Raw genomic sequence first — 23,939 nt, forward strand, 5'->3', positions numbered from 1 at the left:
AATTGATTTGTACAGTAATTTCCACCCCTTTCTGTGCACACACACACATCAGAAGAACCAACAGCCTTTCCTTCCAGACCATCCCTCAAGTCACTTCGCAGCTTCCTCAGGATTTGCCTGCTCCGGGTGCTGCTGGGTGATGGGTCCCTGGGGAGCGCAGCTCTGCACAGAGCCTGCCCTCCTGGAGCACCCACGGCCGACAAACTGGGAATCTCGTGATTATAAATCCCACATTTGTATTTTCTTTCCCCCCTCCAACAAAGGAGAGGAAATTTGCAGCCAGCATGGGGTGTTTCAGAAGTCAGCACCGTGCTGGTGTTTGCTGTAGCTGTTTGCAAAAGATTGCTTCCCCTCCCCCTGGAGAGGATAATAATGGGGAGTGGGTTCCTAAATCCCTTAAGCTGCTTTGATAGCTTCAATATTTATCTGTAATCCTGCTGGCGCTTCTGACTAGAGACAGCCCTGTGTCCCTGTTGCTCTGGGGTTTCTTCCCACCTTGCAGCATTCCCTTTCCATGCAAGAAAAGGCAGGGCAGGATGAGAGGGAAACATCAAAAGCCAGCAACACCGCTGGCGCCCTAGTTTTTTCCGTGATTATTTATTATTTTGCACAGTCTCTTGCTCCCTTTCTCCCACGCTCTCTGCTCTGTGATGTTAATGTCTGGGAGGCTGGGGATGCCTCTGTGCACACCTCGGGGATGGAGCTGCAGGAGGATGGATGGATGGATGGCAGGACGGGTGTGCAGGGGGATGGATGGACGGCAGGACAGGTGTGCAGGGGGATGGATGGACGGCAGGACAGGTGTGCAGGGAGCTGCAGTGGGAGCAGCCAGGGTCAGCAGCCCCTGTGCCAGCGCGGGGGCAGAGCCGGAGCAGGAGCCGGGGGCTCTGCGTGGGCAGCACTGGGGGGTTCGGACGGGCCCTTCGTGGTGGGTGAGAGAGCTAATTGTCTGTGCCCAAGTCAATTTGTGTTCGCGATGGCTCAGAGTTAAAACACAGCACGGTTTTAAAGACAGGGTGGATACAAGTACTATAATGCAACAGGAGTTCATTGCGTATGCCTGCTGTGAGGGCTGACCCTTGCTGAAATGTAGATTTCTTAGGGAAAAGGGGCTCTTAAGACACTGGAGATTCTTTGCTGGCAAGGATGCCATTAGGGCTGGGCATGTTATTGACTCCATTGCCAGATTTGAAGCTTAGGAAGCTGCAGACAGTAAGTGTAGCTGGAATGACGGAGAAGCTGCTTCCAGGCAGTAGGTGCAGCTGGAGCCTCGTGGCTGGAGCTGCGCATGTGAGGAGCAGCAGAGCCCCCCGCGGCTCTCCGACCGTTCTGCCCCCGCATGCGGGGCGCAGGGGAGCCCCAAAACGCCGTCTCTCTGAGAGGTGAAACACGGACCTGCAAACCTCTGTGTTCCTCCGCACCGGAGCGGTGCACGTTTATTCTTTGTTACAGCGTCTTGCACTGCTAGGACTGCAATGCCATCCACACTGGAGAGCAGCAGCACTGCCCCGCTTTACTGGTGCATAATAATCGTGTTGTCAGCATGTGGTCTGTGGGGCTGATTGCCTTACGCTGGTACTTCTTCGGGCTTTTCTGCATGGGAAATGCAAAATAAATTAAACTGTGCATCCAGAAAATGCCAGCTCTGCTGCACTGCTTCCAAGGACAGAAGCTCTTGGCATGGCTCTGGAAGTGCAGTAAGCTGCCCAGGCTTGCCACATCCTAACTGTTCCATCAGCACTTTAATGGGAAGTCATTAGTGTGCTATAAATTCACACTTTATATTTATGTGGTGCTTATTTTACCATGTAGAAAAGGCTTTATGTTCCAGCAGTATGGATGCTCCCCAGTGCAAATGACAGAAAGAGAAGTTTGTGTGTTTGTTCATCTCACTTCTGTTCATTATAATCAGACTAGTCACAAAATTTCTCAGAAACCTGCTAGAATTTCAGCAGCTTTTTATCAGCCATGAATCCCACCAAGACCTGGAAAACAGATATTGATCACTGTGTCACTTTCTATCAGGAATTTGAGTTTGAAATATCCCAGGCATAGGGAAAAGATTTCGGCTGATGTATTTCATGGGAATGGTAAAAGGACAACTAGAGAAACATGCTGATTCCATGGGTGATTACATTTCCTAGGTGTAGGAAGAGATTTTTTGTACTTTTCCATTCGGGGTCTTTACTCTGGTTGGATCCAGGTCTCTTGGTTGTTGCCTTTTATTGTCCATCACAAAACCAAACCGTAGTGGTTCTGGTTCAGCAGCACTCTCTGCATCATTGCGCCAGCACTTCCAAAGGCTGCTCCATAAAATAACTTTCACATTCCCAAGCCCCAAAAGAAGACAATACGAGACCTTCCAGTAAAATGCTGAATTTCTTCTCCTTAGCCAGTTCAGCTGCGGTTAAAGGGGATGTCGAGTCCTGCCTGCCCTCCGTGGGAAGGTAACTTGGCAAGGTAACTGCAAAAAGATGCGCCAGAAAACAGGACATTTTGTCTGAATGCTTCTGACAGGCTCGGAAGGAGCCAGAAGAGTTCACTGGCTTCTATTTCTAGTGTATTGGGGTGGTTTTGTCGCTGAGTCAGAGCTGATACTGATATATAACAGCTACAGAGTGTTTAAGGAAACATTTCTCCTCTTAATAATGAGGAAACCAGTGAATATCTGCTGAGGTGACATCTATTGTGTTTTTAAACACACGTAGCCTGATAACCTAGCAAATTATCCTGATTGGGAAGAGACAAGGGGAGATAACGATAACAAATGAGCTTACATTTATGTAACGCCCTTCATTGAGATGGATAGCGAAGTGGTTTGAGAACTCTATTAACGGGTTCTACGAACTATCTAATCTATCGTATCCCCAAACGTATTGAGTGCAGCTTCACTCAGGCTTTATGAGAAAAACATCTCCATTAAGCAACCAATTTTTGTCAGGCTTCAGTGTGGTCATTTAAGTCTCCCCTGTGCAAGTAGGAACACAGAAATCTTTACATTCGTCAGTGAACTAAAGCCACCTTTGGGGTGAAATGCAGCTGGTTCTTCACAGTCTAAATTACTTCTAACTTCTTTACTACCTTGTATCCAAGGATGTCTAATACACTCATTAACTAAGCTTTACAGCTACTGATTTGTCAAGAAACCCTTTTATAGTTCAGTGGTAGCAAAGAGAAAGGACAGAACTCCCAAATTTTCTGGTTTGAATGGCTGCATCACCTCTTCTTTCTCTCTCGTTTTCACTGCTCACAAAAAATTCCTCTGGTGGCAGCATTTCTGCTACTAAAAGGGCAAGGAGAGATTTTTGACCCAGTATTTAGTCTGGCCTTTTCAACATGAGAAGAGCAGAACAATCCCTGTCATATTCCTAACGCAGCACTCCTGACTCAAACACAGCTTTGCAGCCTGTGTTGGGCAGGGATGTGGGGCTGCGTCCCTCTGGATGTGGGGCCGCGTCCCTATAGACGTGGGGCTGCATCCCTATAGACGTGGGGCTGCATCCCTGTGAAGGTGGGACTGCATCCCTATGGATGTGGGACTGCATCCCTATGGATGTGTGTTCCCCTCTCTGGAAGCAAAATGAGTTGGAGTAAGACTCAGCGGCCCTGTGGTGCTTTCCTCTGCTTCAGGTTTGATCCATCTTTTCTCCTCAGTCTTCTCAAGCTTGTTCTGGTCCGAGCAGGAGAAAGCCTCAGCTTTTCTGTTCCTCCTGGATGCTGCCTCAGTCCCTATGCTGTGGGTAAACTGCTTGGAAAGCAGGAGCAGCAGCAGCAGCTACTCATGAGATGGTGTTTTGCACTCAAACGCCTTTGACGCCCTGTTAGACCCAACCTGGCAGGTTTAGTGCTCCAGCCGCGGCTCCTCGGCGGTGCCTGCACGGCCGCACATTTCCCCACCCGTGCGTGTCTGAAGGCAGCGAGTTCGGAAGAGTGTGGCAGTGCTGGGAACAGACCCAGCCTTCTCTTTCTCACAGAGGGAGGTCACTGGCATTCTTTTATGAGATGGAGAGTCAATTTTGTGAATCATTTTTTGATGTATATTGGATTTGGCACATAACACCCAGCACCCCCTTCTCACCTGCCTCCTGGTCCCTTCCTGAGCTCCAATTCCCGCTTCCAGCCTCAAGTCTTCCATTCACATTTACTGTAGGACACAAGCGCAGAAGTCTATGTGCTGCACATGCATAAATAATAGAACTGAAATCATACTTAGTTAAAAATAAATATTCTTCCTAATAAATATCTTACCTACTGTCTTTAGGATATAAAGCTCCCATGACGGAAGTGTTAAAGCAAACCTTGTTGTTTGCCCCGAAATGCTTAGAACAACCCTGGTGATGGCCGGACAAATAGTGCTTGGCAGAGAGGCTGCGTACGGGGAAGGTCTGTGTTTCATGTGTGAGCGTAGAGACAAACGCCGGCTCAGAGCTTGGGAAAGGTGGCCCTTCGGCTGAGGGCACTGACCTCTGCATCTGACTGCGACCCACTTGGTGACTTGTGAATTTCGCTAATGAAAATTAAAGATAAAATCTCTCTTGATATTTATGAATAACGTACTTCTTCCCATACCTTCTTTTCTTCCTGCCCAAGAGTGGAATTAGAATTAGCTGGCTGAATAAGGCAAAACAAAGGCCACTGACAGAGACTGAGATAGGAGAATTTTTCATTAAACAGAGTGACAGGTGGAAAAATGTGTCCAAGCGTGTTTCTGGAAGATAATCCTCTGCATTTGAGGATTTACCTTTGCTGGGAGGTGCCAGAGCCTGGACCAGGCTGCCCAGAGTGGGTGCGGAGTCTCCTTCTCTGAGACATTCAAACCCGCCTGGACCGACCTGTGTGATCTGCTCTGGTGACCCTGCGTGAGCAGGAGGGTTGCGCTGGGGGATCTACAGAGGACTATGGAGTGAAATGCAAGAAGTTCAGGTAATGGCATCGCTTCTATCAACTAATTTTTATGGAGATATAAATGGGACATTATTTATGTTTCCTTTTGGTTCTTGCCCTATGGAGATGGAAATAAGGTGAGTTGTTCTGATTAAACCATATAGCTGCAAATAATCAGAGAGTCCATGACCACCAGCCTGAAGATTTTCATTATCAGAGAGCAGATGCCATCAGGGTCAAGTGCTTGGCAATGCTATTTTTGAACAAATACATTCATTTTGATTTCCATCAAAACTTGCAATATTAGGAATTCAAATGCAGACTGATCCCCGCTGACCTGCAGCGTGCGTCCTTTAGAAAAGGATATTTGCGAGGCTTATTCAGAGACCTGATAAAATGCAGATTTTTTTTTTTTCATTTGATATTTACTGGCTCTGGTCAGTTCACAAACTCCCAATCACGGATTTGCTAAAACTAAATGTTACGCCCTTTTCATCATGCATTAAAAAATAACATGTATTTAGCAGATAGATGCTGTGTGGCTGTGCCCTCTGGCAGCTGTGTCCTTCAACGGTATTTTTGTTGGCAGTTCCCGGGGTGGTGGAGCAGCACGTTCCGGCAGGGCAGGCACGGGCTCCGGCACGCACTCCCTAAAGCCGTTGGGAGCTGGGATTAGCGCCCAGTGCTGCCCAGTGCTGCCCAGTGCCAGGTCCATCTGTGCAGCCACTGTGCTGGATTAGCTGCCCCAGGTGCTCCAGTGTAATTTTTCCAGGTGCGTTGGGATTGTTGCTCCCATTTTGCGTAGCTGCCGTTGGTACGAGGAATTCATTAAAGGTTAGCAGAAACACAACCGTAAGTGCTTTCTATGCCGTGGCAATTCATTTCAATAACAATCATGTAGTTATGATCAGCCATCAGCATAAAGCACCCGTAAAGCAATGAATCAGTGCAGTCAGTAAATCAAAGTAGCAAAAGCAAACGTTGGCCACCCCAGAGCCTCCAAGAAACATTATTTTCCAATTTATTGTACAGAAAGGTCTTTGCATTTAAAATATTCCACGAATGCAAGCACACTGAAGATATTAATGAAAATGAATATGGTTCTATAAAGCAAATTATACATGTATTCTTTGATTTCTACTTTGAAATACAAACACGAATGCAGTTGGACTTCATTACTCCTAAGAGCAAACACTCTGAGGAACTTCATTAGGAGCAATATTTGATATTAATTAACCTTCAGTTTATTTCATAGCAAAGAAGATATATTCTTGAAATACTACATCTGCATTTCCTTGTACATGGAGTGAACATGAATCAGACATAATCTTGCTGGTGTCTGTTGTCTGGTTTCACCACTTCCCTGCTCTTTTACCCAGGTACAAACGACCATACAACTGAGAAAGGTCCCAGGGCTGTCCCGGTGGGGCTGTCCCGGTGGGGCTGTCCCGGTGGGGCTGTCCGGGTGGGGCTGTCCGGGTGGGGCTGTCCCGGTGGGGCTGGCCCGGTGGGGGCCGGACCCGCCAGCGCGGTGCTGAGCCAGGAGATGGACGCCGCGCGTGTTTGTCTCTGTTTTAGATGAAGAGCATCAGCACTGTGGCTGCAGGGCAGGAGGTCCGGAAGGCGCGGGATGTGCCGCCGGCCTTGTGCTGCTCTATGTGATGCAAACCGAAGTCATGGTGATTTTTTTTGTGTATTCATTTCTTGCCGCCCTGAAGGTAATCAATGAACTTGTCCCTTCACCGCTGCAGGAGGGAAAAGCCCTGGAGGACACAAGGCCCCAGTGAAGCGGCCCATGGGGGACACGCTGGCGGGGCTGCCTCTGCCGACATCTTGGGGCCGCACATGGCAGGGGAAGGGCCAGGCAAGCGGGGAACCTTCACCCCGGTGCTCCCCGCCCGCCCGGAGCAGGGCGGCGTGTTTGAAACCCGCGGCTCCCGGGGGCGCTCCGGGGAGGCTCCCGAGGTCCAGGCCCGGGACAGGCCGCGCGGTAACCATGGCAACCGCGGCTGGCCCGCGGCGGCCCGGCTTGTCCCACGCGGCGGCCCGTAGCGCGGTGCATTGTGGGCCGGGGAAGATGGCCGCCTCCTTGCTGTGGCGGTGAGGGGAGTCGGGCTCTCCGGCGCTGCGGGACGAGTTTCCCCTTCTCCTCCCGCCTGCCGCCCGCTCCGCAGCTCGCCGAGCCGCTCTCGGCCCGCCCGTGTGCGAGGGAGCTGGGAGCCGCCATGGGCCGGGCGCGGCTCCCGCCGCAGCGAGTGCAGGGCCCGCGGGGCTGAGGCGCGAGTGAGGCCCGGGGCCCGGTCCCGGCGGCAGCTCGGCCCGCGGCGGGGCCGGGAGGCGCCGCCTTCCTCGCAGCCCGGCCGGGGCTGCTGCCTGCGGGCGGCGGCGGCGGCGGAGAGGCGCCAGCTGGAAGGGGCCGCTCGCCCCGGGCTCGTCTTGACCCGCACCCCTGGGAGCGGAGCCGCCGCTGCCCTTGCCCCGTCCTCCCCCAGCCCGCGGCCGCCGCCCGGAGGGACCCTCGGCCCCCGCTGCCTGCGGGGCTGGAGATCGCTGCTCACTTGTTGCTTGGCACTGCCCCTCCGATGGAGTCTGAGATGCTGCAGTCGCCTCTTCTGGGGCTTGGGGAGGAGGATGAGTCCGACCTGACGGACTGGAATCTGCCTCTGGCCTTCATGAAGAAGAGGCACTGCGAGAAGATCGAGGGCTCCAAGTCTTTGGCTCAGAGCTGGAGGATGAAGGACCGGGTAATGCTCGGGGCAGGATGGGCTTTGGAGGAGTGGGGGCACAGGGGGTGAACAGGCAGAAGTGCTCGGGGGACTGCTGCGCTTCAGACAGTCTCAGATGAAGCGCTGGGTATTTGATCCGATGGTCTAACTTGCCTTTAGTTTGTGTATCTGTCTTATGGTACTAGGGGAAGCAAACATGCAGATGGGTCAAAAGTACTAATTCCAAGCTCATGAGTCGCTCCCTAATTTGAGATCTTTAAGTGAAATTTGAGTGCTTGGTGTCTTTCAGGAAAGACAATACAAATAATGAAGTGTTCAAGAGCTCTCTGGATCATAGGTTAGTGATGCAAGCACAAAGGACAGTGCATGTAGTCATTACAGTTATCTGGTGGTGGAGCGGCATGGAACCTTTGTGGTTTTGAAGCTTGCCACCAGCCTGTTATGTGGAGTATAAAATTAAGGCGTTCTTTGTGTGTGGGAAAACTGAGATTATGTGAATTTTTTTTGAGGCAGAAAATAGTAGATGAAGTACTTATCATATCAAAGCAAGGTACTTCTCTTGTGTTTGAGTATATGTTGTGTGTTAAACAAAGCCAATGTGTCAAAGGAAGATCTCTGCTAGAGGATCCTGAATCATGTGTTGCGTCCCAACTTAAATATTTACAAGCAAACAAACAAATCACCTAAGAAATGCTGTGGATCCCTAGCTCCACTTGTTCTATTCTTGACATCTGCTTCGGTTTCCAGAGAGTCCTTAGGTCTCCAAGTTGTTTTGCCCATAACTTTATGTTTATGAATATGTCTGAGGGTGGTTTTGTGACCAAATTTCTGTTATGTTTACGGTCCCTCTTGCGATGCTGTGGAATAAGTTGGGAACTGTTGTTGAAACTCTACCCTGTAATTTCTTTCCAGAGGCGTTATGAGCAGGTAGGAGGATGCTGTACCTGTGGCTGAATGTTCCTAGGGGGTGTTCACCTAGATGGTTCTAGTTCTCAGAAGTTCTGGGGAAGGCTGCAGTCATGTGACTGAGTAGAATCGTGTACTGAGAATTAGACTTGGCAGATCGTTAATGGACTGAATTGAGCTTTTTTGATGTAATTTAGATGAGCCACAGAACACAAAGTTTTGTGGTGTGTCATGTCTTCTTTAAAGGATTTTGGCAAAGAACGGATTTTTCTCTAGTAGACTGTGGAGGTGTGATGAGCTTGCTTGTCTATTTTAGTGATCCCGCTGCCTTCCTGTTCCCTTAGTTTCTGATCTGCAAAGTTGGCTTTTTCTAAGTTGGGTACGACATTGAGTTGATCAAGATAATCGATAGCTTGTGCAGCATAAGCACGAGTGAAGTGGCAGTGATCAGCGGTCTTTGTATTTGTTGTGAAATGTCTCACACGTATGTTACAGCCAAAGAGAATTATTTTGGTGAAGAAGAGAGCAGTGGTGACGGGGTTCCGACCGTCCTCACCCCTGTGGAGCTGCAGTTTCTGCTCCTCAGAGTCCCCTGTGCTGCGGGTGAACAGGGTGGGACTGGCTGTGCATGAGCTCAGCGAAACCGGGCCCCAAACCCTTCTCCAACACACTGAGTCTTATTTTTGTACACAAAGAAAATAAGAGCAAATCTAACATTTCCTGTTTAGTCCTGTGACATTTTTGTCCCGTGAATCATGAAAAGGCAAAGGCAGTGGCAGATTTTGCCCTTGTTCATCATCTTGAGTAGTCCCAGGGAGTGATCTGAGCTTTGCTGTAGTTGTGGGAAATGATTCACTAAGACCTGGGAATGGACTGACTCCTTTTTTCATCTTGTTTCATTGCTTTAAAAAACCCAGAGTTTATATGAACTTGAAGGTTCTTTAGAAGGCAGGACTCTAATAAAAAGGAAGAATCAAATAAGAAAAGTAATGAGTGGTAAATCTAGAGAAAATAACTGAGTGTTCTCTTGCCCCCACCCCCCTTTTCATCCAGAAGGACTGCTCTGAAAACATTTAATCCTCCTCCTCCTGCTTCCGTGGACTACAGATGCCATCAAAGTGACACTACTTTGATCTATTATTTATTTAAAGAATATTTTTAACACAGGAGGGCTGGAATTATGCTTTTTGTATTGAATTAAATCTCACAGCCTGAGTAGCAATCGAATCATGAAACTTGATTTAAATAAAATGATTTCAAATACACCAGGTTTTACTGACAAGTTGCTACTAAATTCAGAATATTTAAATTAAGATGTGCTGTACTTATATTGATTTCTAAAATAAGCAGAGAGCAACAAAGCTGGTTGTAATGGCTTAACGTTTTTTCCTGCTGCCTCCTAACTTGTTGAGTGAGAATTAAATCCTGTTTTTATGAGAAGAGGAATACACAATTAGGTTTCTATGGAAATGCAGATTAAAGCAGGGCCGCACACAGATGCGCGTCATTCAGGCAGGGAGTTTCCCTGCCCGTGTGGGCAGGGGTTGGTGTGCACAGGACTGAGCGCAGGGCAGCGGTGCCCGTGTGTGCACCGTTTCCTTGGCAGTGGCTGTGTCAGCCCAAGGAAGGTTTCTGCTCCATCTTAAATGGTTGGTTTCTGTTTGATCCTGGACTGTCAGCTCTGCTTGTCTGTGGGACCCTCACAACCCAGCAAGCAGTCGGGGCTCTGAGGTGGTTTGTGTTCTTCTCCTGGTGTGGAGATGAACTCGTGGGAAGAGCAGCTCTTTGCTGCGATGCTGTAGCCCCGAGGACTGGTAATGGTATCAATGTCTCTCTGAAATCCATGTGAGCTCCAGGGTGGCTGGAATGATGGTGTCTGCCCAGGGAGGTCTGGCATGGGGTGCCTGCTGCTTTACGAGGGGCTTTAAAACCAACAAACCCAAACCCAGCTTCTCCCCGCCCCGAACCCTGCTGGAAGTGATGGGCACTGTCATCCACAGTAGAGATTTGGATCTGCTCTTACCCAGAGCAAAAGTCACTTTGGATAAAAATAGTTGTGTATCGACTGTGTAGAGTTGGGAACTTGTGCTGTATCCACCACTGTTGACACAGATTTTGGGTCTCAGCAGAGGAGACTCTGACTGACAGCTCTGAAGAGTACAACTAGTCACGAATTTGGAAAGAAAAACATCTCACCTTTACACACCCGTAGGAAACACTGAAATCTTCAGTGTGGTCAGTCTCTCATCCTATGAATGTTCTCACTTTCGGCTGTCATATGGCTGTTGTTTGGTAGTTCCTGGCAGTGCAATCCGCACGTCTCGTGAAGGCGGTGGTTGTGTTGGCATTGATCAGACCACGCCGGTGGCAGGACAGTCCTGTGGGCATTTAGTGTTGTGCTGTCGGGGGCATCAGGCTTTATCTTCTGTTGTATACTTAATTAGCCTAGGTGGGGCATTAGGATAGCTCCTTTACTTTAGGTAATTTCTTAGACTGAGCATATCCAGGATCTGATTTTTCGTAATATTGTTGTGAGGACCTTTTGCAAGATAATAAGTAATTATTTTGTGGTGATTGAACATAGGGAGTAAATGCATAACTGTGTGTTTGCAGATTTGTGAATTTCTACTTCTACCAGTTAGGTGAGAAAGAAAATTGGTTTTGTAAATCTAAAATTTTAATGGCTTAATATACAGAAATGTCCAGGAGTCTAGTTGCTTTAAATAACTTCCTGAGAGTGCTTCATTGTAATTACATTTGCAATATGAGTAATAAGTGATAGAAATGCAGTGTAATGTGTGGGAAAGGAGCTGACAACTTTATCACGTGCAAAGATAATTTTAGAGTGGGGAGAGACTTCGCCATTAGCAATTGGAATGACAGAAAATAACTATATCTGCGCTTCTCCATTCAGAAAATTGCAATGAGAGAATACTTGTTTATATGTAACGTGCTTCAGTTTTTTGTCTTGGAGACTGGTGTTGCTGTGCTACACTGTGTTATGTTATCTGGAGAGGAGTTAGGCAATTATTGCTACTTAAAATCAACATATATGTTGTTGTAGCTGATTACCCTCCTGCCCCCCCCAGCATGTTGGTGGAAATATGAAAGGCCTGTGAATAGCAGACAACGAAAAAAATAAGCACCTTGAAAGATATCTGTAAGCACTAGACTGCTACTGCAAATTGCGTACTGCAGTTAAAATATGTGTCACTATATGAGGCTTTTCCTCTGGTTCCCGGAGCGGGGCAGGTGTGAATCCAGGCTGTGGGACCCGCTGCGGGGTGAGTCGCCAGCTGGGACCATCCACTCTGCGCCAGCTGCCGGGTCTGCAGCTGGGACAGCGGAGGTTACGGGGCTGTTCTAGAAATGCTTTGTTCATGTTGCTCTGGTTCTTAAATTTCTTGCCTCTGCCTTTGTGCAGATAGAGAAGTTCAAGGGCAGCAGCCTTGCTTGGTGTTCCCTTTGTTTGTCTGGGTGGGTTATGCAGGTTTTCCAGGAGGCGAGGGGGCTGGTTGCGTTTTCCTCTCAGGGATGGTGTTTACGTGGCTGCTGTTCTCGGTCCACCCTGGACGTGTCCAGCGCTGACTGTTCTTGATCCACCCCGGACGTGTCCAGCGCTGACTGTTCTCGGTCCACCCCGGACGTGTCCAGCGCTGACTGTTCTCGATCCACCCCGGACGTGTCCAGCGCTGACTGTTCTCGGTCCACCCCGGACGTGTCCAGCGCTGACTGTTCTTGATCCACCCCGGACGTGTCCAGCGCTGACTGTTCTCGATCCACCCCGGACGTGTCCAGCGCTGACTGTTCTCCCGGCACGGCCTGGAGAGCACAGGGAGGCTATCGACTGAGCTTTAACTGCATTTCGAAGTACATTTGATAAACCCAAGATGTTTGTCCTGCTCTTCTGTTCTTCTGTAAAGAATGTACTGCAGATGCCTCTCTCAATAAATTAGCTGATGAAACACTCGACAAAAGCAGATCTGTGTTAATGCATGCCTTAATACAGAGCTATGATGTGGCATGCAGTGCGTGGCAGATGGGCTCACGGCCTCAAGAGTTCTCTTTTATCTCTTTGTCCCAGGGGTTCTACCAGTGACACCCTCACCAGGAGTCTTACTTCTGTGTTTCTATTTACTTTTTTTCTTGCTGTGTTGTGACAGGGTGATCTACGCAGGGGGACAGTATTCTGTACCGTGTGGCTCTCAAACACAGCCAAACATCTTCATCTTTGTGTTCCTGGTACTTCAACTGAAATTATAGACTTGATCTTGTCCTTATCATTACCTCCTACTTGTTTGTGTAAGCTCAGGAAACTTCCTATTTTAAGAAGTTATTTTAATTTACTGAAGTTGGCTGTGGCCCAGGGATTCCACTTAAATGGGACAGTGTGATTCCTGATCAAATATACGTTGTGTAGCATATATCATTGACTTGTTAAAGATCTAAAAGTGTCGTCTAGGAGTGATTTGAAATAATAGTTTGTAAGGAAGACCTGAAGATGCAGTAAGTCAATGCATGCGAAGATGAGCACCTTGTTAAAGACGGTGCTAGACAAGAGTGGGAATGTGGTGGAGCGATGAAAAGGAGCCTGCACAGAATGCAAAGCAGATGCAGAGCTGTGCTGAGGGACAAGGAAAGCCGCCGTCATAGATCAGACAAGGAATAACAGCTAGAAAATGTCTCTTATTGATTCTTTTTTTCATGTTGTATAAAGAAAGCAAAGACCATACAAGTAAAATATTCGCTTTCTATTATTTTTCATTATTTTCAAGAAATGATTGGCAGGGACAAGGAGAGACCATTTTGGTTGTATGCATCTAAGCAGTGGTTTAAAAGCAATGTTTTGATGCTTTGCCGTGACAGTGGATCAGCCTCCTGGGCTGTGTGGTGTCTGTCTGGAGGGGGTTCTGTGCGCTCCCCGGAGCCGTGGGGCCCGTCAGTGCGGGTGTCGTTCAGCCCAAGAACACGTGCACAGAAACGTGGCTGTGTATATTGGATACCGAGTGACAGCAGTGGTGGGTCCACAAGCATAAGCGGGGCTGATACAGGACGTACCGAAGCCGGCAGTTAAAGTCTGTTACAGGAGCTGTGTTTACGTTACTGGCTGCCCTTGGCCTTTGTGTAGGAGCTGCATTCACCGGCTAAATGAACATGTTGGACATCAGAAACCTCTGAAGAAAATTCATAGTATTAGTGGAAAATACAGGGGTTAGAAAAAGCAAACGGACACTGAGGAGGATTTGATCAAGAATGGAGTGTGTGCTGTCACAACAGGCTCAGCAGGACCCGACCTTTGGGGCTACAGATGGCTGAAGGCTACCTGCAGAGACCTTGAATTATTCATGGTAACTTGAAGCATTTCTTTGCATTCTACTATTTTTGTCGCTGTGGAGAAGCATGCTGAGATTATTTTTTTTAATAACAATTTATTTGTCTTAAATGTCCTATTAAAAAGCTTCCTTGAAACGGAAAGCTCTTCCTTTTGAGATGTTTTAGCTTGCAGATGTTCCAGGTGAGCTGAAGAGGACTGGTGCATCACTCTTCTTCAGGTATTTGACCCACTAAAGGAAAGATAGATGAAAAAGCAGAGCAGCACTTGATTCTCATCCATCTCACACAGTGTGGTGCAAAGTGCGTGTAGAAAGGTACCAAATTCGAGCTCGGTGGTGGAAGTGACGGCTCAAAGGGCAGCGCATCAGACTCCACGTGTGCAGCAGGGCCCGTGTTCCTGGTCACCGGGTACAGACGAGTCGTGTACATGTGGGATACGTCCTGAATCGCTCCCTCCAGAAACCTTTCCTTGTTTTGTGTGCAGTTGTGTGATCGAGTGGATCAGGAAGGTCAGGGTTTGTCTGCCCGTTCGACGTTTTCAGCAGCGGATTTGCAAACCAGCGTTCCTCAGTGTGCGCGTTGTGGGAACGATGCCTGTGCTCTTAGAGCTCCCAGCCAAATTGCCGCTTGTCACCTCTTAGGTGGGAGCCTGAGACGGGAGGCCACCGGGGAGTTCAGGTTTATTCCCATCTCCTCCCATCACCGCAGAGGAACTGGCTTGCTGGGAGCTGCCCCTGTGAGGGGCTGTGGGGCGGGGTGTGAACCTTCCATGGGGCTTGGGGAAGAGAAAACCTGATTTCCTGGGTGTTGCAGAGGGATCTGCAACTGAAACTCCAAAGGGAGAACAGTGTTTCTTCTTGCTAAATGCTGCTGTTACTGCTCAGGGTTTAGGGACCTGCTTGAAGCGTTCAATGGCACTGCTCCGAAACACTCGCCGGGTTGGAGGTGTCTGTGGGACACCAAGCTGGGTGGGCCTTTTGGCTGAGAGGCTTGTACTAAATCTCTGTAAGTGTATATGGAGAAAAATGTCCAAAAAAAGGTCTTTAGGAAGAGAAGGTGTTTACTGAACAAGCAGGTAGAACTGGGCTTGCTGGCCAATGAAGAATCCCAAGAGAGATGGGTATGAGGATTTCTCAGTCTGGAAATCTGGTCTAGTGTTTCTATTTAATGCTGATACGTTCACCTTCAGCTCTGTAAAATAACGTAGCAGCATATATTTTATGTTTAATGCTGACTTAATCTTGTGTTTGTATAACTCAGAAGCAATTTTTACTTATTGGCGTAAACCCAGGCAGGTCTATAAGGGCGGAGTGTTCATCTGTGTAATTTTTAAACAGAAATTTTTCAGCTTGAAAATCCCAGTGTAGAAATAAAATATTTATGGGTTTTAAAATGTCCATTCTGGAATGTTAGGTGAAGGTCTTAGCACGAAACGCAAAATTTCTCCCGAACGGATTGGCTGAGTTGTTGGTATCGGCTGAGCTGGAAGGCAGAGCAGCTGGCTGGCCGCGCCTGGCTGGGAACGCTGTTCCTGCCACCCCAGGACAAACCGGGAGCGCGGCTGGGATGGGCGCCTGGGAACAGCCGCGCTGGAACTGCTGCCGGGCGGGATACAGCAGGACGGCTTGGGCTCCTGCGGTGAGAAAACCTCACACCTGCAGTCAAAACCAGCCTGCTGAAGAGAATGTAATTTTTCTTTTCCTGGCTGAAAATAACTGCAGAAATTGCACTCGTTTTGGGGTGAGATACCTATGGGGGATGTTACTCTCATCTGCAAATCTGTTTTGTCTCAAAATAAGAGGTGAAGTAAAAATATTTTACAAGTTCTCTGATCTTTAGTATAATATGTCAGTTTTATTGTCAAACGCTTTAATAAGCATCTTTTCTTCTGAATAGACGCAGTGGTCTCTGGTCACTTACTCCTGTTTCTGATGGATTTGGGGTTTGACTTCAATACCAGGACTTCTCAGGAAAAGCTTTTTGAGCGAGTGGATTTTGCAATTTAAGTATTGCAGGTTCTGACCCAGTGTTATTAATTTTTTTTTTAATTTTTAAATTTTTTTTACATGTACATTACACTATGTAGAGAAGAGCCCACAGCAAGAGCTTCTATTGTTTTGAACTCGAGCCTTTGCTTAAAAAGCATTTTGGATATTGGTTTTCCTAGAACCTTGCCAAATAGGCTTCATTTTTTAATTCCAACAGAAGACCATTGAAATATATTCTGGTGGATATATTCTTGAAATATAAAAAAGAAAATTTCCACTGTCTTAATGACAGATGAGAATGTCCTAGTACTTCTGATATTAAGAAGCTTTAAATATGCTGTGAAGTTTCTGGTAGTGTGTTCCCAACCAGTTCAGAAATGTGAAAAGCATTATTGGGTTTCTTGGGCCCAGGTTTTCTTTTGATCTGTAATGACTCAACATCATAGATGGCTGTTGAGTAGGAGTCAGAGGGGAGTGTAGGAAAGCTGTAATTCCTGCTGAAGATGTGCTCTTTATCAGCAGAACAAATAGTGTAACGCTGCGCGGCCTTGGGGGTGGGAACAGCCCCTTTGGCTTTGGGCTCAGACTGGCACTTTGCACCGCCAGCTCGCTGGCTGTTTGCAAGGAGAAATGCTTGTTAAAAACACAGAACCTGGGAACAGAAAATAAATATCAGCCTGTTCAGCATAAGTCACAGATCAGACATTACTAGTAAAATATTGAAAAATAAGTCAGTATTAGACCACAAATGGGAAACAAGAAATAAATGAGACAGAAAAGATTGTTTGGCAGGATTCTTTCTCTTGCGAGAGTGATTTGTATCTTTTGCCTTGCGATGAGTTCTTTTCTGCTGTATTTTCTTGTTTCCCACAGGGTTTGGGTGCCTGTTTGCAGCGGGCGGTGCTCCGGGGCTGCTGGGCTCTGCTGGGCTCTGCTGGGCTCTGCCCGGCTCTGCTGGGCTCTGCCGGTGCCCGTTCTGCCCGGCTCTGCTGGGCTCTGCTCGGCTCTGCTGGCGCCCGTTCTGCCCGGCTTTGCTGGGCTCTGCTGGTGCCCATCCTGCCCACACGCTCGCTGGGGATTTTGAGCATTGGTGGAACCGCCATGAGCCACGTCACTACTTGTGTTTCCTTCTCTGGTTGAGATATTGGGATGAGGGGGTTCAGAAAGAGCATACAGATGTGAAATAATAATTTTCAAGCAATACTTTTAACCGAGCGCAGTGCTTAGCGACTGGTTTAATGCAGGTTTTGGTCGCGGGTTGGGATTCCCCGTGTCCAGGGTGATGCTGGGGCAGCCGCTGCTGCCGGGACTGGGACAGGGACCTGAGAGGCGGTTTGTCCTAAAGTAAGAATACCCAAGATAACTGACATGTGAAGGAAAAAAAATGGGCTAAACATTTTGTTATGCTTCGGTTGGTTGCTTGGGTATTTTTTCCTTGTAATGCTTTTAGTTTCAATATTCCAGAGGACAGACTATATTCTAATATTGATCAGGGACCCTGAATAGCATATTCTTGTGTTTTAATAATGTATTTCAGTTTGACAATGACTAATTTGAGTAGCAGAAGTCCAGTGATATCCATTTTCATGACCTATGAAAGAAGAATGGGCTCTGGAAATAATAATAAAAATAGTAACGCAAAGTCTAAGGACTGTTCTATTTAAAAAAAAAAAAAAAAGAAGAGACAAAAATTTGATCAGTCATGCCTTGCTTAAAATAGTCCATGTTAAAGAGCAGATAACAAAGCTGCTTTGAAATGCTTCAAAAGTTATAGTAGTGCTAAAATTCCACTACAAGCGAGAATTACTTTTATTTCTGCACTAAGTCAGCATCTTCTTGTCACTCTTTGCAGATGAAGACTGTTAGTGTTGCCTTAGTTTTGTGCCTCAATGTCGGTGTGGACCCTCCTGATGTGGTGAAGACAACTCCCTGTGCCCGCCTGGAGTGCTGGATCGGTGAGTCTTGACCTTCCCGGGCTGGGTTTGTAACTGCTGAGTTCCAGCGTGTACAGTTGGCTCCAAGCTGTGTGTTCCTGGGCTTAAAGCAGGGCGAGCCAAAGGAGATGGGCATCCATCCTCCTGGCTACGTGAGCTCATTCGGTGTCCAGCAGTAGCTGCTGCCGTAGGTCAGCTCCTGCTTTGTTCTAAAATGAGGTGACATACAGAAAAACAAGCTGTTAATCAGCTGTTTAGCTTGCTTTTAATTGTTGTAGGTTTATAAATATCTAAGGAAATCTCCAAGGAGTAACACCTTTAGAGTGCTGTGATCTGCAAAGGTTTAACGTGCCATAGAGAAGGACGTTTCTGTAAAACGCGTGGACTTCACTGCTCTGAGGCTGTTCTGGTTGGGATCATGAATTCAGAAGACCTGGAGCGATTCCCAAGGATATCTTGGAAATAATTCCAGCACATGAACTTGCTACTTTGGTGCTGGGTTGGACTAAAGTCCTAGTTTCTTGTTAAGAAATTAGAAGTTCCCTTGGTTTTGGAGATCAAGTCCGATTACCAAGATGAGACAAATCTGAAGAAATATTAGAAGGAAATTCCTTGTGTAAGAAAGTTTTCTAAGAGAGATTTGGGTTTTATCTAGGAATTGGAACGTTCAGTCTTCAGCAAGTGACATGCAGAGCACCGTAATCCTAAACTCTGGGGCTGCAGAGGCAAATGAATCATTTCACACACTGAATTTCTTTGAAAACTTTCAGAATGTCTCATTTCTAACCTTACCTTACCTGCTTTATGAATCATACCATCGCATTTTTTTAATGTAAAAATGCTGATGACTTTAAAGCAGTTAAAAAGCCATGAGCAAGCGCTAATGAATACATGTATTCAGTGGAGAGAACAGCTCTCATTTCTCATGGATATATGAGTAGAGAGCAAAGAGAATGAGGAGCAGTGCAGAGTCATTAAAATAAAGTTATTAGTGATTATCATCAACAAAGAGAATTCTGAATGCAGTTTTTTAATTAAATTTTTAGTGTGTATATATACACAAGTACTCATTTCCATTTCTAGCCAACTTGAAATTTCTGTCAAAGGTAATTGCAAAAATACCCCCTGTTTTTCCTTCTTCTCTGCAACAGTCTGAAGAGCAGGTAGGGGGGTGTCCTGTGGGACTCGGGGTGTCCGCCAGCTCTGCAGGAGCTCTGGGGTCACTGCGGTGCCATCGCTGCTGTTCCCAGCTCAGCCACTGTCCCCACGGGGACCCCACGGTCACACAGAACCTGTGGCTCTCCTGGACCTGCCAGGACCTGTGCTCAGGAAAATAACTTGTTCCCTTGTTTGGCTCTTGGAATGGCACCCGTGTGCTTTATTTTTGTATTAAGGGTATTGTTAATAACGCTAATTACTCTGAAGGCACTCTGGAGGCCACAAACTGCATTCTTCTGTGTCAAAGTGCATGGGAAGTATTTTTAATTTCTTTTTCTGAAGTTCAGTTCGGTCCTTTTGAAGGACTCAAAAAAAAAAAATCTGGTGTGTTTATGCTGCTTTTTTGTTTCCACTTTTTAATTTGAGCAGTAGGCAATGGCATGTCAAGTAGCAGAAGCTGTTCTGAGGCAGCGTGAGTGCTGCTGGGGGTTACTGTCCAACATCTCACGGGATCTGCTCGGGCCTCCCCTCACTAGCGGGGGCTGTTGCGGTTCAGAGCGGCCAAGGCCGCTGCGGGACCTGGAGACGTTCCGGGAAGGTCTGTCAGCGAGTGCTGAGCTGCGGGTGTGCGGCGGGGACTTGCCAGTAGTGTCAGGTATACGGCCGTGGGTTTTTTTGGCATAAGCCAAAATTGTACTGGTATGTATGGATGGCGGTAATTATCTGGTGATAAAATTAACTTCTTAAAAATTACAAATGGTGTATGGTCTCTGCAGCAGTAAGCAATGGAAGTAAATGAAGCAGGATTTTGAATTCATGAAGAAAAATGTTTGTCATCAAACATTTAACTCATTTAAATTTTCATTATTTACTATAGAAACCTTTTTTCAGTATTAAAATAAACAAATGTTATGCTTCTCCTGTCTTTAAAAACAAAATCGTATTTATTACCTTAGCGAGATAAATCTTCCCAATTTGACAGTCTTTATGGTATTTTAATTTCTACCTGAGGAAGAATTTGAGGATAATTTTTGGGTATTGCAGCCAAGTAAGTTCCATGAAGAATGTGATGTTTATGAATTTGAAATGGAATGCATGGACGGAACCTGCATTAAACCACCATTAAAGGATCTCTGGTGCCAGCAGGCTCTGCAGAGGGACGTGTGGAGGCTTTGGGCGCTTTCCCCTGCAGAGCCGTGGGTCCAGCCGTGGGGCAGAGCCGTGGGTCCTGCGGTGGGGCAGAGCCGTGGGTCCAGCCGTGGGGCAGAGCCGTGTGTCCAGCCGTGGGGCAGAGCCGTGGGTCCTGCGGTGGGGCAGAGCCGTGGGTCCAGCCGTGGGGCAGAGCCGTGGGTCCTGCGGTGGGGCAGAGCCGTGGGTCCAGCCGTGGGGCAGAGCCGTGGGTCCTGCGGTGGGGCAGAGCCGTGTGTCCAGCCGTGGGGCAGAGCCGTGGGTCCTGCCGTGGGGCAGAGCTGGGTCTCACAGCCTGTACATCTGGATTTCACAGGCGTGGGATGTGGAGGAGCTCGAGGCTGAAATGCACGTAGAACTGGAAATAATTTCTGCCTCTCGTCAAGCTGAGTGATTCAGTTGTGGCCCAAACTCCTCATTTGTATTATGTTTCCTAGATCCGCTGTCCATGGGCCCTCAGAAAGCTCTGGAGACCATCGGTGCGAATCTACAGAAGCAGTACGAGAACTGGCAGCCGCGGGTAGGTGTTCTGTGTTCCGTGTCCCGGGCGGCCGGCCCGGCCCCTGCGCCTGCTGTGTCTGCAGCGCTGTCTGCCCCGTGCTCGCGTCCTTCCTCCACCAGCACCAGCCAGCTCCTGCACTGGTCAGACTGGGTGTGCCCGTGGCCAGCACCCGCTGTGGGCTCGGCTGCTTGCTTCAAGTCCTAAGTCCTACTGGGATTTTTTTTTTTTTTTAATTAGGTTCCTCTGACTTTATTGTATTTTTGAGATGTTCTGAAGTTTTTCGTGCTGAGTTTATAGTTTCTTCTGTTATAACAATGTGTTTGGGCTCAGCTGGTTCTAGCCGCATGTCCCAGCACTCAGCAGCGCTGGTTTATCCCTTGGAACAAATGCATGTTGTGCAGTTAGTAGCTGAGGAAGGCTTTTGGTTTTGTTGTAAAACATCATTTCAGAGCTTTGGTAACTGTAATTCTAGCTGAAGTATAGTGTGAGTGTGAGTGTGTGTGTGTTTTGAAACGGAATGTTTTGGACGGTAGTGACAAAGCCTGAGATAAACAAACACCCAAGTTACCATTTATTTCCTGTTTTGTATCATCTTGTTCACACTGGGAAGTGTTTTGCTTCTGGGAATTTCAATGTCCATAGTTTCATGTGTCTCAGGAAATAAACTACAGAAAGACCTAAACAATGAAGTTTGAAGTCTGCAGTGTTTTCAAACAGGTACAAAGGCCAGACTATAGAATCCTCTTCACTGGAGATGTTCCCCAGTATTTTCGTGTCCCTATCTGTATGCTCGAGCAGTTTGGGTCAAAATGTTCCTCTTCAAAGTACCTGGACTATTGACTACTAAATCATAAATTTATCATTATAAGCATGTAATGTGTAACCCAAACAGAACTAGTAACTTCCCTGAATGAATCTACCCATAGATTTGCTTTAGGTTTTTTTCTTTTTGATGTGGTGTGCATACTAACCTGGTCTTCAGTTTTTTCAGGAGACGTTGTCTCTTCTCTTCCTTTTAGATTGTCTTCAGTAATAATAATACTGATGCGCGTTTTTGTCAGCACCAGGACTATATGTCCTGTTTCTGACATTGCTCTCTACCTTATTTAAAGTCTAAACTTACCAAGTGTCTCTGTGGTGTCTGTTGCTATATAGCTTGAGAGTATGGTCTGTAATTTGAAGTCACTGGTGTTTTCCTGTCCTCTGGATAGGATGACTGGTTGAGAAGGTTTTTGTGTTAGCAGCGCCCTTAGGCATTTTTACTCAGTCCTTCTATTTAAACTGCGGTGGGTTACATTAACTTACTTGTTTCTTTATCATTTATAAATCAATAACGATAGATTGCCGCTGCCGATAGTTTGTTCGGGTCTGGAACCTCGGCGCTCTGGACGTCCTGCTCCTACAGGGAACTTGAGGTTTCTGTTCTCCCAGGTCTTTGTTCCTTCCTGCAGCTCCGATACCTTCAGGCACGGCACAGCTGGCTTGGAGATGATCTTTGCAGTAGGAAATATGAAGTTTTCTTGTGCCAGACACTGCTGAGAATATTTTTCACTGAAAAAAAGGCTCTTGGTATGTGTGTTGTTGAAGGTGGCTGGTGAAGTGGTTTGTTGTATGTGCTCAGAGTCCCTCCTCTGTCTAACTCAGACTGGATGGAAATAACTATATATTCAGAGGAATTTGAATGTGAATACAGCTCGTGCTTGTTCTTTACCTCTTGCCTTTGTTTGGTACTTCCCTGCTTCCTTATTCAGGGTTGACTGACTAGAATTCAGTTTATTGTTCAGTAAAAGCTGAATGTATTACCTGAAGGAAACTGACTGTTTTTAGTGGTGAAAAGTTTACAGTAGTAAATCTGTAGGTAATTGTCTGTGGGTATGTTTTTTTCTGAAGTGTTTTGTAAGTATATTTGTATAAGAAGGACTTCTCTTGAAGTATACATAGCATACATTTAAGACAAGAGGATTTACTTTTGCGTTTTTCTTCTTGGTACATTGACAATTTTTTTTAATCTCTCTCTAGCAGCCCAAGAATTTGGCAGAAAATTCAAATAGTATCTGAAATCACACAGGAGAATAAAACCTCGTGGTGCAAAGGTGGCAACAACCCTTTTCCTCCCCCCGTTAGTAGCAGAGTCCGTACAAGCGCGGAGCGCGGGCCGGTTGTCGGGGAGCAGCAGGTTGGCTCTGCGGGCCGACCCTGCGCGGCCCCGGCGCTGCGCGGGACACAGGCGATTACCCAGCTCAGCTGTTCGTGTGCGAGGTGCCGCGTTCCTCCCGGTCAATCACAGCCCTTGGAAACATTGCGAAGCCGAGCACGTACCGTTTTATTGCACTCCACAGGGCTCTTGAGTTTTCTGCAGTAATAAAGAGAAGTTGATGTGCCATCTGCAATAAAACAATAGGAACATTATTGAATTTCCCAGCCCTTCCATATAAATACTAATACATCGAGTTTTGTCTATTTCTCAGTGTTTTGGAATGGTTGAAGAATTGATGGGAGACGATTTGGCAAAAATGAGGCAGCCTGAAAAAGAGACCAAATCATTAGAATGTCCTGAAATAGCCGATATTGGGGGCCGTAGGGCAGCCGCGCGGTGAGGATGCACAGGCGGTGTTGAGTGCTGGGAGCTGGATCCCGTCCGCGGGAGACACTGGGAAAAGCCCCGTGACACCAGCACCAGTGCGGTCCTCGGCTGCTGGCAGCTGCAGGACATCGTTCAAACTCCTGCCTGTTTGGGTGCAAAAGCCTTGAAAGCGGTAAGCATAGAAATTCTTTGGTTTGGAAGCTCCCAGGCTGCACAGCTGATGCATATTTCCTTCTAGGTCTTACTGAGCCCCTTTCTAAATAATTTATCAGCTTGCCATTGCTCGAAGTATTTGTTCTGATTAAATTTAAGACTTTGCTTTATTGTTGTGTAGCTACATAAATTTGTGTGCTGCCGGAGTAAAAAACACCTCAGCCATTGTTTCATCTGTAAAATACTGCAGTTAAACAATATCCAGTCATTTCATTGCAATTCTCAAATGAAAATTTTACTGGGGGAAGAGGGCAGGGGATGACAAAGCTGTAGGCTTTATCTGTCTTTATAAGGAATTCTCTGAACAAGTAAGAGTTCTTGCAGTTCGGTGCACAGATAATGTAGGTGCTAGTGAAGAAGTGGAAAGAAAAAACCAGACAGCTCTTCTCTGAGGTTACCGAGGACCATGGGTTTTGAGTTTCAGTGGGCATGGAAGGGGTTAAAGCTGAGGGTAATCTGGAAAGCAGGCTCAGTGACAGGGATAAAAGGGGCTGGTTAGGCAGCTGAGAATGAAAGGAAGGA

At 47.1% G+C, this 23,939-nt stretch overlaps 1 protein-coding gene across 3 annotated transcripts in view; it reads left to right on the top strand.

Moving 5' to 3' along the window:
- The first annotated feature begins 6,957 nt into the window (after positions 1-6,957).
- Positions 6,958-23,939, top strand: part of RPTOR (regulatory associated protein of MTOR complex 1) — a 103,999-nt gene continuing 87,017 nt past the window's right edge. For all 3 annotated transcript variants that reach the window (XM_065647693.1, XM_065647694.1, XM_065647695.1), the window contains exons 1-3: positions 6,958-7,628; positions 17,691-17,793; positions 20,556-20,638. In XM_065647693.1, the coding sequence (XP_065503765.1) occupies positions 7,467-7,628; positions 17,691-17,793; positions 20,556-20,638 (348 nt within the window). In that variant the 5' untranslated portion in view covers positions 6,958-7,466. The remainder of the gene's footprint in view (positions 7,629-17,690; positions 17,794-20,555; positions 20,639-23,939) is intronic.

This window comes from Caloenas nicobarica, chromosome 18 (assembly GCF_036013445.1).
Source record: "Caloenas nicobarica isolate bCalNic1 chromosome 18, bCalNic1.hap1, whole genome shotgun sequence".
NCBI lineage: Eukaryota > Metazoa > Chordata > Aves > Columbiformes > Columbidae > Caloenas > Caloenas nicobarica.